The following is a 19,963-nucleotide window of genomic DNA, read 5'->3' on the forward strand; positions in this document are numbered from 1 at the left end:
ATTGGTTAAAAAGAAACCTTTCTACAGATAGGCCTGGCATGGCCTAGCGTGTTAAGGCGTGCTCTTCGCAATCTGAGGGTCGCGGGTTCGCGCCCGAGTCGCGCCAAAACATGCTCGCCCTCCCAGCCGTGTGAGCGTTATAATGTGACGGTCAATCCCACTTTTCGTTGGTAAAAGAGTAGCCCAAGAGTTGGCGGTGAGTGGTGATAACTAGCTGCCTTCCCTCTAGTCTTACACTGCTAAATTAGGGACGGCTAGCGCAGATAGCCCTCGGGTAGCTTTGTGCGAAATTCCAAAACAAACAAACAAACAATCTACAGATTACAGCAAAATTATTTAATTGAACAGAAACTAAAATTATTCGATAACAAATATCTTTAATTTAAAAAAAAGTTAAAGTACGCAGTCCATTTTAATTGTTGTTATAAATCAATTCAACACTTTTAGTCGTGTTGTTTCTTATAAAGGAATGAATATTCTGAGCCATCAAATACCCACCTAAAGGAAGTATTTTCTTGTATTTGATTTGAAAAGACATTGTTTTTCATTTTCTTAAACTTTCCTGGAATATTATAACAAATTAAACTAACAAATCCAGTCAAGCTAACATGCGAAGTGGAAGTATTTATTGAAGGTAGGTCAAAACGAAAGTTTTAAAATTGAGAGTTTGAATATTTAATTTATATAATTGTTTGTTACTGAATTAGTAATTAAAGATACATTATACCAACAGTCTTCTTAATACTTATTAAATCAGCTGTCCTAAATACTTCTTAATTCAACAGCCTTTCTAAACACTTGTTAAAGATTATTAATATTATTAATAAAATTATTAGTATTAAATGAATACATGGTTACCGAATCCAAATGAGGTAGCTTGCGCTTTATCAAACAACACAGCTGTTCCATCTTACACACATACCGTATTTTCCGGTTAATAAGCCGAATCGCCGAATAAGCCGAGGCCAATTTTCAGCTCTGAAAATGAGGGTTTTTTGCTTATTACCGCCCAATAAGCCGAAGCCATTTTTAAGAAGTGACAAGTTTCTTCAAAATGATTTCTTAGTCTCGTTTCAGCGTCAGCATGCATGTTGTGTTGATCATTGGCGTTCTGTAGTAAAGCAGAACGTGTCGTATTGAGACAGAGATGGAATCAATGTGTCATTCGTTATTGGCTCCACTCACTGTAATTAGGTAACCAATGAAATTCCAGAAACAACGTTTCACTGTAGTCTGAACGTGCTTTGCTGTTGGGACAAAATTACCGCCTATGGTAATTTTCAAAAGAAAAACATTTCCTAAGAAGAAGAAATTTCCGAAAGGAGTGATTGGCCAATAAGCCGACCCCCCAAAAATCAGGTCCAAAAGTTAAGGCCAGAAATTCGGCTTATTAGGCGGAAAATACGGTACTTACTTTTCTAGTGACAGTGTCAAAACTAAACTCTGCATACCACGGATATCGAAACTCGGTTTATATCGGTATGAGTCCGAAGACATATCGATGTGCCTTTGGGGTGCTTTCCTTTTGGAAAGCTAACTGCTCCCAACTAAATAATCTTAGATGACCACAAAACATGCAGCACAGAAAGAGAAATGTTACACTATTTTCCTTTTACTAATACTCAAAACTCTTATTTTGAAACCAATATATGGGAAAGTTTGCTGATAAACTATGTCGATAACTCAGTTGGTCAGGAAAGTGAGGAAGTAGTTTTCCCTGTAAACATTTATCGTGTTGTCTTATATTGAGATGTATTTAAGGTTTGTAATCCAACTGAGAGAAAAAAATGTATTCATAAAGTCTATATTGTTTACTACATAATTGGTAACACTGAGTCATATTTAATCCAGCTGGATAGTATCTCTTATATCCTTCAAGCTTTAATATAAGTATATGAGTGTTGATACATATATAGATATGGATGAAAAGATTCTTAAGTCTCTGATACTTTCCTCTGAACATAGAAGAAAACATCTTGTAAAATAATATCATTTTAATAACTGTCTGGAAACAATCAATTCCGGTATGATACTGGGTTGAGGGAAAGACGGTTACTATAGTTTTCAGTCGGGGAAAGTATGATATTTTTACATGGTGACCTTCAGTTGTGCTAGAATAGTTATCGCAAAGTATGAAGGTAGAAAAATAAGTAACGGAATTATTTTTGATTTACTATCAGAGTCGTCAAATACCCACCTAAATGAATTACAATCTAGCGTTTGATTTCAAAAGACATTGTTTTTCATTTTCTTAAACTTTCTTGGAATATTATAACTAATTAAACTAACAAATGCAGTCAAGCTAACATACGAAGTGGAAGTATTTATTTAAGGTAGGTCAAAACAAAAGTTTTAAAATAGAAAGTTTGAATATTTAATTTATATAACTGAGTTAGTAATCAAAGATACATCACACACTTACGCTTTTTAGTGTATTTTAAGCATTGTAACCGAAATGTTTTCAATAAATTACGTGCAATGGAAGTCGTTCGCTCATTGCTACAAAATTATGAATTTTTTTAACTTTTTCGTCTTCTTCTCCAGAATGTGAACATGTTTATATTTACAAAAATGTGTTTTTCGTTCAAAAGGAAATGAGATAAAATTACGAATATATACCATGTAACATATTAGTGATATGGGGTTTAATAAAATTTTCTTTGCCGTTTGCATAGTCCTTGTTATTCAACACTGTTATGCAATAAAACCAGAAAAAAGTTCACTCTATGATAGTTGCAGTCGTTACCGCAGATTTACTACAAGAGGGTGTTACCTTAGCATTTGAGTTCATCATTAATTATCAGTTATACTACTTACAAACATCCACATCTAAAAATGTTTTGGAAATAACAAGATTGCTTAGGGAATGTGAAGAAAGATTAACTGCAATCAAACTGCATTCAAACTCCTGCTACGTCTGAAAAGCCTTACTATTACACTAACTTAGGCGTTTTAAACTAATGCTTTAAGTATTTTAATATATTCACAATTATGCTTTGTGCTTCATTCCTTAACGCTTACAATAACGAATCTTGCTTAATACTCAATACGGAAAAAAAATTATCATTCTACTTATTATCTGGGCTAGGTTTTACATTTTGTATCATTATAAGGCCTTCAATTGAGCAAATTTGGAGTAGGATGCGCTTTAAATTTGAATCCAAAGTCAAAGGTTTGGCAATATTACTAAGAATGGTTTATTCTGTTGAGAATGGTTTCGCAATCAATCTGAAACAGTGAAGTGTTATAGGAACTAAAACAAATGTGATTTTAATCTCAACCAGCACCGTTGGAGATCTATAACAACATGATGGCATGCTGACTGTTGACAGATGCAAACAGATTCTTATCCATCATGTCCTTTCAGGAAAAACACCTGCTGGACATCTTCATGGTCCCAAGCATATAGTTGTGGTGAAACAATACCTGAAAGAAAAAGAAACTAATCAAAGACTTACGATAATAGCTTGGTCTGCAAAAAGTCCAAATATAAGTACTACTAAGGATGTTATATGGAGACTGAGAAGGTAAAAATGAAACGAAACAACGATTGGGACAATACTTCAAAATATACGTTGACAAACTTACGGTAGCATAACAGAAAGGTATACTGTTCTATGTGAAACAAGTACAAAATATTAGCGCATTGTACAATATATTTATTTGCATTTTGTGTAATAATGTGTTGTATTAGCGATAAAATGACCATTTAGTTACAATTACTCATTGTTTATGATCCATGTAGTGCGTAACTAGTATATTTGTAAAAGTATTTATAATACTCTGTATCATATTACACACATGAGATTTTTCAATAAATAAATTTTTTATAAAAATATCTATGCTATTGTTTGGTTTGCAAATGAAATTTAACAACTAGATGAATATGTTCCTAATAACATTTTTATCTTTACTTCAGATAAGTCCATTTTTGACATTTGCAACACAGTGACTATGCGTGTCGTTTCTAGTATTGACAGGTCCTTTATATTTAACAGTTTAAAGTTTATTTTTATTCAAAAAGAAAAATCACCCATAATAAACAAAATAAACAATAATCTTTGTTATTGTCGTGAATAATCGATGTAGTTGTTCACATAGTTGTTGTTTTTCTTGTTTTTTACTGGACTCGTGATATGGTCGTGTGTGTGAGTGCGGGAGGGGGTTGACATCAAGGCAGAATACATACTGAAAACTGATTTCATGGAGGGACATTGATGTAAGATTTGGCTAGCTTCAAATAGCTTCATAGTCTATGACTAGGAAATTCTTGTGCTCCACTAGAACTTCGTAGGCCTTCGTAGCTTAATGCTATAGATCAGATGTATTGCTGGTGGAGTTTCAAGATATCTTCTCCAGTGGACCTCAGGACTTAGGCCAAATAAATTATATTTCTTACAGAATTGACAGAGGAAATGCAGTCCCAATATGTCATTTAACCAGACGACTCTCACTTGTGAAATAAGCCGACATATTCAAAGCAGTAAAAGCCATGGAAAAACAAAGGGTGTACCGAGTTCTAAAACTTGGTCACAATTATAGCATTAGTGAAGCAAAAGAATGGCTCTACAAGATTCTGTATTTATTACCAGGAGGTGAATGATGCCACAGGAAAAGGTGCTCATCTTCTGCCAAGGAATGACTTTATTTTCGATGGCTTATATAGATGAAATGGTTTTCACCATTTAATTTTAAAAGTGGACATTTCCAGTTATACTTTAACAAAGCTAGTACGGGGAAATTGTCTTCATTGCAGAAAATGCGTTGTTACAATTTGAGTTACCCATTAGATTACGGAATGCACGTGCTACATTTCACAAACTAACAGAGTGTGTTGTCTTTGAACTGTCCTGGAACATCTTACTTGTGTGTTTGGATGATATAATCATTAATGGAAATGCTTATGATGGGCTAAGGATAGTTCTCGATTGGCTTAGAAAAAATAACCTAAAGTAGAATCCAAAAAGGTGTGGATTGTTCCATCAACAAGTGAGGTTTCTGAGACATAGTCAGCAGGGTCGAAGTGTCTATATACTGTGTAATAATTAGCCAACACTAAATAAGTTTCATCAAGCAAGAGAATTTCATGAATTGCACTCTTAATATTGTCGTTTTGTAAAATTATTATCTGACATAGTATATCCTCTTCACGAATTAATTGAAAAACTAAAGACATTTTGTTGGACCACAGTTTGTAGACAGGCTATAAAAAACGTAAGAAAAACTAACCACTATTCCTGTATTAGCATACCAAAGTCTAGAAGATCCATTCATATTAAATAAATATACCAGTGACTTTTTTAGGGCGTAGCAGTGTTATCACAATTATAATAAGGAAAAAAAAATGATTACATAGAAATCAGTGCTGCAAAGAGGAGGTATTGTACCATTTAGAAAGAGCTACTAAAAGTTGTTTCTTTCTTATGTGATCTAAGTGATTACCTGTATCATCAAAAGATTTGCACATCATGCTTGTCTTAAAATATTGATGTAGCTGCGGAAGTTTCGAAATCGAGATGGCCAGGTAACAAGATGACGTTAAGAAACATTAAGAGCATTAGTTATCATTGTACATTATCCTGGGTAAAACCATATAAATTATCATGCATTATTTTGTAGATGAAGTGCAAAGAAAGAAGTATGAGGTAGTAAAGATGACCAGTCTAAAATAGAATGTTTAATATGAGATAAGACGTCTGAAAGTAATGAGAAACAATTAATGTAGTCCAACACTCAACTGGAAATGTTCAGTCAAAAAAAGACGATCTAGAAATCAGTTGTTCTTTGGAGACAGAAAAGGTGCAGACATATCCTTATGATAGACAATAACTACATACAGCCCGAAAACAATGGTGTATTGGATAAAAGATTCTAAACAAAAAACCAACATGGTCAAGTACAATAGTACTGTATTGGAGACGTGCTTGAAAGAGTTGCTGTTTATGTTCTTGGTTCTCTGTCACAGAATAACAGTGTGAATAAATAAATCATGGTAGTGTTAAATTGTTTAACCAAACAGCCAGAATCAAATGTTTTTTATAGCCAGTAAGCTGAACCTTTAGCAAAGAAACACGTTAATGATTTTGTTTGAAGATTTAAAATGCCTATGGAACTTTACTTAGGTTAGGGACGAAACTTTGTATCAGCGTTATTTGCAGAAATAAATCAAATCCTTGGAATCACAAAGACCAGAACAACAACATTTCATCTATTTTTTGGAGAAATACAACTATACACTTTAAAATAAATCAAACATTTACGTGGATGAATATCAGAAAACGTGTCCATAAAATATTCCACTGCTACACCTTAGTTACTAAAACGCACCACATGAAGCTACAGGGAATACATCTGATGTTTGAAAGAGAACTTAAAACACAAGTAGACATTTTGTACTCACATTGAGAGGATTGGTATTCAGAAAATACTTACAATCAATATTCAGAAATAATACAGAACTCCGCTGATGTCATACATGACTTTATCTCGATAAGACAATACTAAAATTGACGAAGGATAAAATAAAAATGGATATAATGTGCTATGTTTGTGCAATTCCCGCTAGAAGAGATAAGAAATTGCAAGGAATTTATTGTTCAACTTGTTGATTTAATAGTTGGGTTATGGAATGCATTTGCTATATTTCACTGACTAATAGCATGTGATATCTCTGGACTCTCCTGGAGTATGTGTGTGTGTGGGATACATTTCTATTAAAACCTTTAATAACAGACCTTGAAAACCATAATTAAATGCATTGCATAGCTTAATAAACTACTACAAGTTCATTTTTGCACACACAATTCTGTAATATAATTTTAATAATGGAGAAAGGATTTAAAAAAATTAAACTATAGTTTAGTGTATATTCAAGGAGAAGAAGAAATTGAAACTATATCATCTAAATAAATACTTAAACTTTTTAAAAAGAAATTGAGCGAATGGAAAAGTACATCAACGTAATTCAAAACAAAGGAAAGAAAACACAATGATCTTCTTTTTTATGCAGATCTGAACCAATGGTGAAAGCAAAATAGAAGGAAATGAAGAATATATGAGCTTAACATTTAAGTGACGCAAAACAAGCTTCCCGCTATTACAGCGGTATGTCTTAGATTTACAACGCTAAAATCAAGGGTTCAATTTCCCGCGGTGGGCTCGGCAGATAACCTAAAGTGGTTTTGATATAAGAAAACACACACACACACTAAACTACAGAAAAAAAATTATCAGGAGAAAACGTTAAATAAACCCAGTCACTGTTTTTTAAGAATTAACTGATTAATTTGTGTTAAGAGTCCTTTTGAGGTCAAATTATTAATAAATGATTTAATAAATGACAGTTAAGCATCCACAGAAGTTTCATGAAACAGTATACACACACACACACACAGATATGCTACGTTAATTTCGTATATATATATATATAGGTCGGCCCGGCATGGCTAAGTGGTTAGGATGCTCTGCTCGTAATCTGAGGGTCGTGGGTTTAAATCTCCATCACACCAAACATTCTCGTCCTTACAGCCGTGGGGCGATATAAAGTAACTGTCAATCCTACTATTCGTTGGTAAAAGAGTAGCGCAAGAGTTGGTGGTGGGTGGTGATGACTAGCTGCCAATCCTCTAATTTTACACCGCTAAATTAAAGACGGCTAGCGCAGATAGCTCTAGTGTAGCCTTGCGCAAAATTCAAAACAAACCATTATATGAGATACTATCGTGAAAAACTTTAAAAAAGCAAAATTTTGTGAGTTAATAGTTATTACAGGGTAAGAAACAATGTTATTTTATTCGTATTTGGTTTGTGTTTATATAAACCCGTGGTGAGCAGAGCACAAGATAGCCTTTTGTGTAGATTTGTGCTACAAATGTTCATATAATTTAAAATCATGTTCTTGCTTTCTTTATAATATACTTTTATTAACTGGGATCTTGCAGTTTTTCTTCGTTAAAAAACAAATTTCAAATTATATTCGAGTTTTTTTTATCAAAAATATAATTAAAATGAACCAACTATTGTATATGTTCTTATCTCAGTTTGTTTGGTCAACCATTAAAAGGGTAACCACGCGTGCGAACAAAGTTAAACTAATGTAAGAAAACGAACATATTATTTGAAAGGTACAAGTACATGCACTGGTGACAAGTAGGAGCAGACCTCTATCTAATTACTCTATGCATACGGACTTTGCCATTTTAGAGAGTGTAATATTGATTATTTCTATGCTGTTGATGCCTGCTTATGTGTTGAATTTTTTTTTTGTATATAATATCTTTGTGATTAACGTACCTCTCTTTTGCCCCTGTAGGGGTCTAGTTTAAATATCTGAGCACTGCCCTAAATAAGGTACATGTGTGACATTGGGTTCTGATAGATAAATTGTTGAAACTTATATAAACAATTTTCTTCTACGAAAGATCAGAACCACTACGCCACGCTGTAGTAAACGTTCTGTTTCATTATACGGAAATCTGATAAAGACCGAGTTTTTACTCGTACGACGTCCATTTCATGAAACGTGTTCGTAACTCATTTTCTACGGACGGTTCGTTGACTCGGTGTCTATGTGTGAAAGGTCTCAGGATGAAATTAAGAATGTTCCAATAAAAGTGGAAAGTCGAGAATGCTGTTTATCGCGTATCAGCCCTACGTCCAAAAAATATATTGGAATAGGTTTAGCAATTTTCACGACAGTAATATCCGCTATAAATGATCTGCTTCTTAACATTACTGATGGAGTTTCACCAACCATGATATCTGGAATAGCTGCCTTGGGACCAAGTGTCACAGCACTGCCATTGTTAATCTATAGAAGGGAACCTATTCTCTTCTCAAAAAAGAAAATGTCAGTAATAGTTTCTAGATCTCTCTTTGGGACTTTTGGTGATGTTGCTCGATTCATCTCTTTCACCTGTCTTCCTCTTGGAGAAGCATCTGTATTGTGCTACTCCCTTCTTGTTTATAGTTTGATTTTTGGATACTTTATATATCAGGAACCTTGTGGACTATGGGAAGTGGGTTTGATTGTGCTAGATTTTACTGGTGTATTCCTAGTTGCATCCCCGTCCTTGTCAACGGCGTTTTTGACTTTAGCAATTACATCGGGAAGAAAAGAATTATTGGAATTGTTTTTGCCATCCTTGGCGGTGTATTTGATGCAGTAAGTATTTCCATGCTCCAAATGGTTCGTGATGTACCATGGACATCTGTTCAGGTATGGAGAGGTCCTACTGGAGCTTTCAGTGGTTTTATATGTGCCTGGTTCCTCAACGAATTTTACTTTATTCCCTGTGGGACTGAATCATTAATTATTTTAGCTTTTCTATGTCTCTCTATTTGTCATCAACTTAGCATTTTCTTTGCAACATATTTCATAGGCGCAAGTCACGTTACAATTTTTCTTACCTTAGAAATTGTGGTCGCTTTTGTACTTGAAATTGCATTCCTTGGAGATATACCGAGTGCAACATCTTTATTCGGGGCTGTTTTAGTAATGGTCGCTGCAATTATGTTCAACATGAAAGACAAAATTTTGTCATCAATCCAGGAATTTTCCATAAAGAAAACCAAGAAATTAGACGAAAAACCTGCGCAAGATGAAAGCACATCTTATTGATTATTATCAGAGTTAGTTCTTGTTTCTCAAGCAGTAACTAAATAAATAGAAATTTTCTTCAAGTAACGAATCTTCACAAATAGGACTTTTGTTGAAGATTATTTGTATGTATATCAAACTCAAGTCAAAGTCATGCATATTAAGAAAGAAATACATCAATGTTATAAAACATAAACCAACTTAGATTTTAATATTATAGTACAATTGTCTGAATGAGAAAATGCGTTTTAATTTGGGTATATAAGATAAAATATTTACACTTTTATGACTTTGTGATTATGTCATATGAGCAAATTTAATAAGGTACATATTTATTGGAAAGATTTGTTACAGCTTTTTAATAAATTTTGATATGACCATAACTGTTGCTCTTATGCCTGAGTATGGTATTCATATGTAGTATAAGTTATAAATAACATCTAGTTGTGAAAATATTTAGATATAATCACACAATATTTTTCTGTGGATAGCTTATTATCAGAACCCGTTGATTTGGCATGACACATAGTTCTGAGCAACGTTTTCAAGTCACCATAAAAGTTTCCTGTAGAAGTTAATAATATTTTAGGATTCTAAGAGCTAATTTTACGTTTTCTTGAAAAAGAATAAAAAACTACAGAAAAATGAGTTTAAGCACAGCATTTAATTTCGTGTATATCACTTCTTTGGATATCATTTTTTAAGATAATCACGTATTTATCACTTCTATATGTTGATGTAGTAGAACAAACGAAGATCAGAATATCTGATAATGCACAGATAGCTATATGTTTAATTACTACCGTGTAATACAGAAAACACGTGTATATCTCTGTCATGTTTAATTATGAGAACATGCTGATATTTCTGGTAGTTATGATAAGAAAAAGAACAACATAAAAATGTTTACTTTATTGTACAGTTACGATTTGTTCGATAGAGGTACTTAAATTTTAGAGTTAAAAATTGTAAGTCAGTCAATATAGTGCTGGTCTAACGGGGAAGACCATAAAGATGGAATACTCTGAAAGATTTATATCTGTTCCTATTCGGCCCAGCATGGCCAGGTGGTAAAGGCGCTCGACTAGCACTCCGTGAGTTCGAATCCTAGTCACACCAAACATGCTCGCTCTTTCAGCCGTGGGGGCGTTATTAAGTGAATGTCAATCCCAATATTCTTTGGCAAAAGAATAGCCCAAGAGTTGGCGGTGGATGATGATGACTAGCTGCCTTCCCTCTAGTCTTACACTGCGAAATTAGGGACGGCTAACGTAAATAGCCCCTTGAGTAGCTTTGTGCGTAATTATAAACAAACCAAACTGTCCTATCCGATAATGTAAAGTTATTTGTTTCTAGTTTGGTTTGTTTATTTCTTTGTTTGAAGTTGAAAAGAAAGCTACACAATAGGTTGTCTGTGCTTTGCCCACCAAACGTATCCAACACACCCTTGGTTCAGGCATATCAGTTATGCCACTGGAGGATTATCAATTGGTTATATTTTGATCAAATTAATTCACTATGATAAATTTAATTTTTGTTTTAAGTTATTAAAAACTTATATTTTAAATAAAATTTATTTCTATATTCGAATGAAAATTACCTCCATTATGAGCGATACGTCCGTGAACGTAGTCTGAGATCATTTGAATTTGTTTCTAGTTGCATATGATTGCATTTTTCTAAATAGAAAAGCCGAAAGCGATTTGTATACGATTTTTAGTTTTGAAATTAAATACAAATAAATATTTTAGAAACTGTTAGAACTTGTTTATCGAAGGTGAAAACTCCATACGATACAATATGTGCTTTTTTCTTATAGCAAAGCCACATCAGGCTATCTGCTATGTCCATCGAAGTGAATCGAGTTCCTGGTTTTAGCATTTAAAATCTATAGATTTGTCGCTGTACCAGCGGGGGACGTATATCAATATGAAAGATAAACATCATCTATTATATATAAATACTGTATATGTTATTGATGGTTAAACTTGTTATAAAACAAATGTATGCCTAGATATGTTCATAAAAGTTTTTTTCTGTATATATTTATGTATAGCTAGGTACAAAGAAAAATTAAATCTAACTTTTTGATTATTAGTGTATTTTTATTTACTACAAACATCAGCTTATTACCGTAAATTGAAGTTAACCTCATGCACATTATATATCTAATAAAAATGATTTTGATTAAATTATTGTTATGATAAACTCATTTTTAATTTCATTAAATTTTCCATCAACTAATAATCTGATAATCTAGTCGTTAACTGTGCTTATTTCTGATTAGGATAATCTAATAATCCGCTAAGTACTCGAAATTTGAGGAGCTTCGATATGAAGTAAATTGTGTACACATGGTTTACGTTGCTTTTCCACATAAAGACCTTTCTTGAAAATGCTGTATACTGTTGCAAAAGGCTTTTGCCACTTAATTTCGCGTTCGGAGATTTTCACTTGTCATATGCATGAGGTCGCAATTTTTTAACAATTATTTTAGTCATTGACCCAATTTCACATAGAAATGCGTTAATAATATTATTGTTATTCAGAAACGTGAAAGAGGAGAATATATTAACATTTTCACTTTTGTCATTTGATGTACTCATAATATCCCGTAAAGTTAAACAAATCATAGAATGAATATATATATATATATAAAACTATACTGACGTTGACTTAATAAAATTAGGTTATTTGATAATCTAAATTTAATTTGATAATAAAAATATATTTTTAAGAAAATAACCTTGGCTTAATAGATTAGCAGATGGGTCTCAGAATAATGTTTAGGGAAAAATATATATGTAAAAACGGCTGGTATGGAGAGAGAAAATCATATTTACAAGAGCGATCAACGTTTCGACCTTCTTCGGTCATCGTCAGGTTCACAAAGAAAGAAAGAGGTAACTAACTAATAGCTGACCACATGTTTGAAGGGGGTTGTGTAACTAAGTGTAGGAATGTAGAAGACGTGCTTAGATGTTTGATTATATTTATTTTGTTTGTTTGTTTGTTTTGGAATTTCGCACAAAACAACTCGAGGGCTATCTGTGCTAGCAGTCTCTAATTTAGCAGTGTAAGACTAGAGAGAAGGCAGCTAGTCATCACCACCCACCGCCAACTCTTGGGCTATTCTTTTACCAACGAATAGTGGGATTGACCTTCACATTATAACGCCCCCCACGGCAGGGAGGGCGCGAACCCGCAACCCTCAGATTACGAAGCGCACGCCTTAACGCGCTAGGCCATGCCAGGAGCAATTATATTTATTAATATAGGTATAAAGGTGTTCCGTTGTATTGGTTTATTATGGGCTTGAGTTGTTGTAAAAAGTAAGGATTCTTTAATTTTGCGTTTGTTTATGTTTATTTCTTTATTTAGTATTATCTAGGGTAATGTTGTGTTTATTTGATTTGCAGTGTTTGAAAACGTGTGAAGGTGATTTTTTTGTGTTCTTTGAGGTTTAATTTTTGTGAAATATGTATACAACCTCATAATCAGACAGCTTTGGGTTTTTCGAAAGAGATTCGCACTATGTGATTTTACAGAAATGTAATACATTATCCTACCAAAAGTCATGGGACAACGACTTTGATCGCAGGAAAATGGGTGTTACGTTAAAACACGCAAGTAATTTGGCCTACATATGTGATCAGCAGTGCACTCTAATGTCACTTGAACGGTGAGTATACGGAATGAGCTAACATACTGTCGGAGGAGAAGAATGATTGGATGTCATTTTGGAAAAAAAAATGTCTACTTGCTAATGTGCAACAATCAAACAATTTCAGGTCGATAATTGGCAACATGGTGAAGAAATGGAAGTTCACAAGTGAAAATAAGACCAATAAACGATCAAATAAGCATGAAATAGTAGGAGCCGACGCACCTTGGGAAGGCTGGTTACCTGATCTCATAACATAAGACAATAAGGTTCAGGGAAGACAAAGGACCTATTGGTCCATCTCGAGTGTCACATTCACTAAGCCATACTAAAGCTATTAGATAAATAAATTTAAAAAATTAAAGTCAGCCCTTATCATTCATATACCTGTCAATCTTTCTTTTAGATTCACTTAAATTTACTGCCTTCACAATATCCGAAGGCAACCCATTCCGTAGGCCAACAACCCTCTTTGAAACAAAGTCTCAGCTGAAAATGGTTTCTACGTTACCTAAATCTACATTAGTGTCTCCTAGTTCTAGTAAATTTACTGTTAAATATGTAAAAATGTGATGAACAAAGACTTCAATCAGATCTCTTCTAACTCATCTTTTTTCAAGAGCAAATAATTTAAAGGATCTTAAACTCTCCTCATATAACAATCCCTCCATACCAGTTATCATTTCAGTAACCCTCCTCTGAATTATTTCCAATTATTTAACATCTTTCTTGAAGTAAGGGATGCAACACTAAGCACAATATTCTGAATATGACCTAACCAGTGACACGTACAAATGAAATTATAACCTCCTTAGTCTTGTATTTAACATTTCTGTAGATACAACCTAAAATATTATTTGTCTTACCACTAGCAACAGCATACTGTTGATTTAAGAGCCTGATCAACCATTATACCAAAGTCCTTTTTTGCATGACAGTGTTAAGGTTAATCCCATCATAATTATTCTTATAATTTAAATTACAATGACCCACATGATATATCTCATACTTCTTCTTTTAAAATTTTTCCAAATTTGTTTAATGTCTTCAAATAACTTAGCTACCCAATCTACAACAAATAATTCTTGTTGCATCCCTTCAAAATTTGAAATTAAAATATCATTATTCCTTATTTCTATGTGCAACAAAGCATCAAAGTTAATATAGCAATGAACATTTGTATCTAGGTGTTCCTCAGTTTCCTCCCTCTTAACCATTTGTATATTAGAAGTTAATAACTAATCCAAGTAACATTATTTATAGTAGGCACCTTGAACAATTGGTGAAGACATCAATCCATCTTGAACAATTTCCAGAAACCTTTCTCATCCATGGTTTCATTATAATGTTTCTTAGTCAGTGTATTTGAAACTAAAAGCACCCATAATTATGACTTTATTAACAGCTGAAATCTTATTCTCACTATGAATTTTCTCACCAATTTAGTCAGTTTGATCTGGTGATCTCTGATAGGTTCTTACTAAGAGCTTTTTCTTTTGATATCCACGAACATAAACCCAGATAAATCCAATCTCGTTGCTGTTATCCTTAATAATCTCGACTTTATGAGGTGGTAACTCACTTTACATTCATTGAGACTCCCACCCTCTTTTTTACTACTCTGTTCCTATTAAATAACCTATAACCACATATATAAAAGAAATTATTCCTGTCATCAAAATATTCTATATTTAGTCACATTTCAGTTATTCCGATTATATCAAAATCTTCTGTTCCTACCACTACTCTAAAGTAATCTATTTTACTTTTAAAATTCTAGCATTACAATAATAAAAATTAAGCCTATTCCTATAATTAATTTTACACTGAGTTCTTTCGCTAAACTTTCTCTACATTTCACTCTTGTTTCATTTGCTTTATCTTTGCCCTCACCACTATCTAGATATAGTTTAAAACATTTCTTACAGCTGAGTTAATACCCCTTGCTAGCATGCCAGACCTTTCCTACTTACGTGTAAACCATTAATTAAAAAAAAAATCACTCCTCAAGCTGAAATGATCCCACAAGTCAAATCAACTAATCTGCTTATCCTTACATAATAATTCCTGGCATTTAGCCCAAGTGACCTTTTCAAAATCTCATTTCCATAATTAATTCTTGACAGTGTCCTTTACACAATTAATTTGTGGCCTTTATATTTAAAAGCATTTATCAATCATTTGTACTTATTAATTAGCTTCTCTGATTTACACTTCCCTATGTCATTAGTGTCCAGGTGCACAATAAAACTCTTTATTTGCCAGCTCCCTTCATTGGTAAAAGAGTAACTTAAGGGTTGACGGTGTGTGGTGATGACTAACTGCCTTCTCTGTAGTTTTCCACTGCTAAATTAAGAACGGCTCGCTCAGATAGTCCTCGTGTAGCTTTGTGTGAAATTCAAAACAAGCAAACAAATCTTCATCTACACAAACCAAGGGCTGAAATCAGCTGCTTACCAGAACAGGGATTTTTGCAAATAAACTCAATACTTTAACCCTAATACTACTCTCTGTAACTACCCAAATATTTTTGATCATCTTAGCTGATGCCGTTCTTTTATGTAAAAGCTTAATTTCCTGTTGAGGTCCTGCTGTCATTTCCTACAGTTTGTATTTCTCTTTATCTGTTTCTTCAATGTTATTTAGGGTAGTTTCCAAATTTTCCTGCAGTATGCAAACTCTACATATCAATTAAGTACCCTCACTATTAGTTTCCTTAAAGGTACATAGTAGTTCAGAGCTCTCAAATATATATCACTCATTTATTGCACATAATAAACTGGAAACGCTTAACTCCGATCTAGTCTTAACTCTTTTATTATTTATAGAATTAAAATAAACACTCGATATTATAACTAACTTCAAGTAGCCTATTGTTAGTACAGTTAGGACTATGCTCGACAGTTAACTGGTTTTCATACTGTATTTATTAAATAAATTAATGTATTTAATTTATCTTGCAATCTCACTACAAATTACATTATAACTCAGCCTAATAAAACAATTACGCATACTAAGACTACTTTAATGTCATATTACAATACCATTGAGAATCTGTGTTTGAAGATGCAAGCAATCATTGGCAATTCTATAAGTGTTTTTTCGACACGTCGAGAGTTGCATGGCATCCATACATACAGAAAAGCTACAGTCGACAAGCCATTAACTCCACAAAAATGCACACCACGTTGAACCTAGGTAGTGGATCGTTGGATAACGGTCTCATTGAGCGACGAATCATGATATACACTCTTCTACTTATTCACCAGGAATGCTTATGACCTGAGTGTGTTGTTCAAACAGAAAAGATTGGAGATATAAGTTTGATGATCAGGGGTATGGACTAGCTTCACAGCTTTTAGTGCACAGATTCATGAATGTTGTATCCTGCATCGATGTTGTGAACTATTCTTTGTGTCCTACATTGTAGTAGTTTTATGGTACTGGCCATTAAGCCATCCAATGTGGTAACTTTCATGTCACAAAGCAAGGACTGCAAAACATGTTTGAAGAGAATAACATCGAAACATTGCAGTGGTCTGAACAAAGTCCCGACTTCAACCCGGTAGAAAATATTTGATATGAAATGGAATACAGAATTAGGGAAAGGTCAAGATCATCCTTTTAAGTAGTGGAGCTTACTAATCCCTTAAAAGACGATTGGAGCATAATATCACAGTCTTCCACGACGCACTGAAGTAGTCTTTAATGACAAATATGGGCCAACACGCTATTATTATCTTGGAAAAAGGCATGTTTTATTCATAATTACCGTGTCCCAGGGCCTATGGTAAGATAATGTATGTTAGAAGCTGTTCAACCATTATATTTGTAAGCTATGTTAATATGTTATCTGTACTAATTTCATAGTAGATATCATTGCATTTTGTGAAAAAGGTTTATTTATCACTGTGAAATATATCGAATATATAGGTCTTGATATTTTTTCAGAAGGAAATTTGAGTTAAGGACATATTTTTGTATTTAATCACAAATTAAAAACATGAGTTTTCATGTTCCTTAATTCATTATCTACTGTTCTTGATTTTTAACTGTTATCTTTGAATTTTATTTCAATTAATATTGTGGTCTGTACAACTCGAGTTCTAATTATTAATATATAAATTTGGCCACTCTACAATTTATTAGTAGTAAAGCACAAAGCCACACAAAAGGCTATTTGTGCTCTGTCCACCACGGGTATCAAAATCCAGTTTCTAGTGTTTTAAGTCCACTCTACAATAAAAAGCACTAAAAGTTGGCGCCTATTCAGAGCACAGATGATCCATTGTTTAACTTTGTGCTTAACTTGAAACAAACTAACTAAAATTCAGCAGGCTATTTCAGTTCTACTAAACTGAGTACAAATGTAACTATGAAAAAATATTAATACGATGTCAACTGTTCAATTCCAGCAATTGGTATTCATGAAACTAATCAAAAACACCTCAGGTGAGAAAAAATGCTAAGGCACAAAAAAAAGAGTTGAGAGTGCGACATAAAGAAATAAAATCAAAATTGGTGGTCAGTCTGGCAGCTGTACTTATAGTGACTTTTGTTCCACTTAGGACATGATGGTAGGTAAAACAATAAACGCGGCCTATCTAACTAATGAATGACTATTTGCTGTAAAATTCTTGTTAATATTATAAATATAGCTGTCAGTTTGGTCGCCAGTTTTGATTTCATTTCTTTAAGAATTCGTTTGTGGCCACACTTTTTTTAGTCACATCTAAGGTGTTTATGATTAGATATTATGACTCTTTTTCAGTAGACACCAAGAAACCGCAGTAAGTAAGAAAGTGACACTCGATCGTGCGAACATTACCTTTAGGATCGCAACCTTATTATTCGGAACAGATATTTACATTGGAGAAATAAACAGGTTATTTAAAGTATATGTGGCAGTTATTCCTTTCTAAAGGAAGGTTAATAGCTTTCTTTATATTACTTAGTTAGTTAGTTATCACCATTAGATTCCATCTAGGAAAATAGGGCCGCAATCATTTGCGGATTCTTTAACAAGTATTTAAGTGAGTAGGTTGCTATACTGCACAAGCCGTCCATAATTTAGCAGTGTAAGACTAGAGGAAAGGCAGCTAGTCATCACCATCCACCGCCAACTGTTGGGCTGCTCTTCTACCAACGAACAGTGGGATTGACCGTCACATTATAACGCACCCACGGCTGAAAGGGCGAGCATGTTTGGGGCGAAGGGTATTCGAACCCGCAACCTTCAGCTTAGGAGTCGCACGCCTTAACCTGCCTGGCCATTGGTACAGCTATATGAGATATCATTAATTATGCTAATTTCCCAAGCTAATATCAGGTACGCTAAACGCAATTAACTGGGATACTTTCATAAAAGTTAGTAAGTTTATGCTAAAAACTTTACAATGAATCATTAATAATAACTGTCAACTCGTATGATTATTTTGAAAACTTGGGCTAGAAGCTGGTAATCTATTTCGCTTAGCCAGTATATATGTATAACCAGTACTTATGTATCTACACATCCTTTCATTTTTTTAAATTCTGTTGATATAATTCATTCGCCTTTATTTCCGATGACTAAAATTTAAAAACGGTATACTTTTGCTTCTGTGTGAAGCTCTAGTAAAAGTGTTAGATGACAGCTCACGTGATATTTTTTCGTAGGCAAACGCACAAGTTTTAGGCAAATTTGAGCGATTTGTGTTTAATAACTTACACATACGAGTTATTTGTATACCAAGTGACATTTCTAATTTTAGGTTTAAAGGATCTATATGTACACCGAATTTTCTATGAACTAAAGTTTCCGCAGTTTTGTTGTTAAGAAAAAAATATAGGAAGACACTCAATACTCAATAAAAATTTTGAGGTGTTATATCTCAGGTATTTCTTAATGGATTGCCTTGAAATATGGTAGGTGAAGTAAGAGTCCAGTAAGTATACTCACTGAAAATATACATTAGGTTGGGTTACCGCAGTCTGAGATACAAAAGATGTAAAATCGCTAACCTGTCGCTCCTGTTAAAATACAGTGAGGCCCGACTTGCCGGATGGTTAAGATACCCGATTCGTCATCTGAAGGTCGCGGGTTCAAATCCCCATAACACCAAACATGCTGGCTCATTGAGCCGTGGGGCGTTATAAGTGACGGTCAATCCCACTATTTGTTGGTGGCCTTCTCTCTAGTCTTACACTGCAAAATTAGGGACGGCTAGCGCAGATAGCCCTCGTCTAGCTTTGTCCGAAAATGAAAAACCAATAAACAATAACACAGTGTTACCGCAGCAGGTTGTTTAAACTACAATTCTTTCTCATTTTAATTAGCTTCAGTCTGACATTTCAGCAAGATAATATTCTATTATCAACTAAGCTAACAATGGTCATTTTGGCTATATTTGATGTGTTTTCTTATTGCAAAACCACTTTGGACTATCTGCTGAGTCTACCGAAGGTAAGCGAACCCTGATTTTAGCGTTGTAAATCCGTAGTCTTACCGTTGTAACAGCGGGAGACTATATTTAATGTAAATTTTATTTCCTGTAAATATGCATAATTTCATGTATAAGATGAATTAGCTATTAAATTTAGGTGTTCGGTTTGTACATAGCAATAAGCAAATACTCAAAGAACAGAAAATTCAGATAACAGTAGTTTTTTAAGCGCAAAGATATAGAAGTTCTTTGAAATTCAACAGTTGAGTTCAATTG

The 19,963-nt window shown here is 33.7% G+C and overlaps 1 protein-coding gene across 1 annotated transcript; it reads left to right on the forward strand.

Annotated features, from left to right (window-relative positions):
* Positions 1 to 8,567: 8,567 nt before the first annotated feature.
* Positions 8,568 to 9,167, forward strand: LOC143228374 (solute carrier family 35 member G1-like). Its single transcript, XM_076459640.1, has one exon. It carries the CDS (start codon positions 8,568 to 8,570, stop codon positions 9,165 to 9,167), a length of 600 nt encoding a protein of 199 aa, XP_076315755.1.
* The last annotated feature ends 10,796 nt before the right edge of the window (positions 9,168 to 19,963 follow it).

The sequence above is a fragment of the Tachypleus tridentatus genome, chromosome 10 (genome assembly GCF_004210375.1).
Source record: "Tachypleus tridentatus isolate NWPU-2018 chromosome 10, ASM421037v1, whole genome shotgun sequence".
NCBI classification, from domain to species: Eukaryota; Metazoa; Arthropoda; class Merostomata; order Xiphosura; family Limulidae; genus Tachypleus; species Tachypleus tridentatus.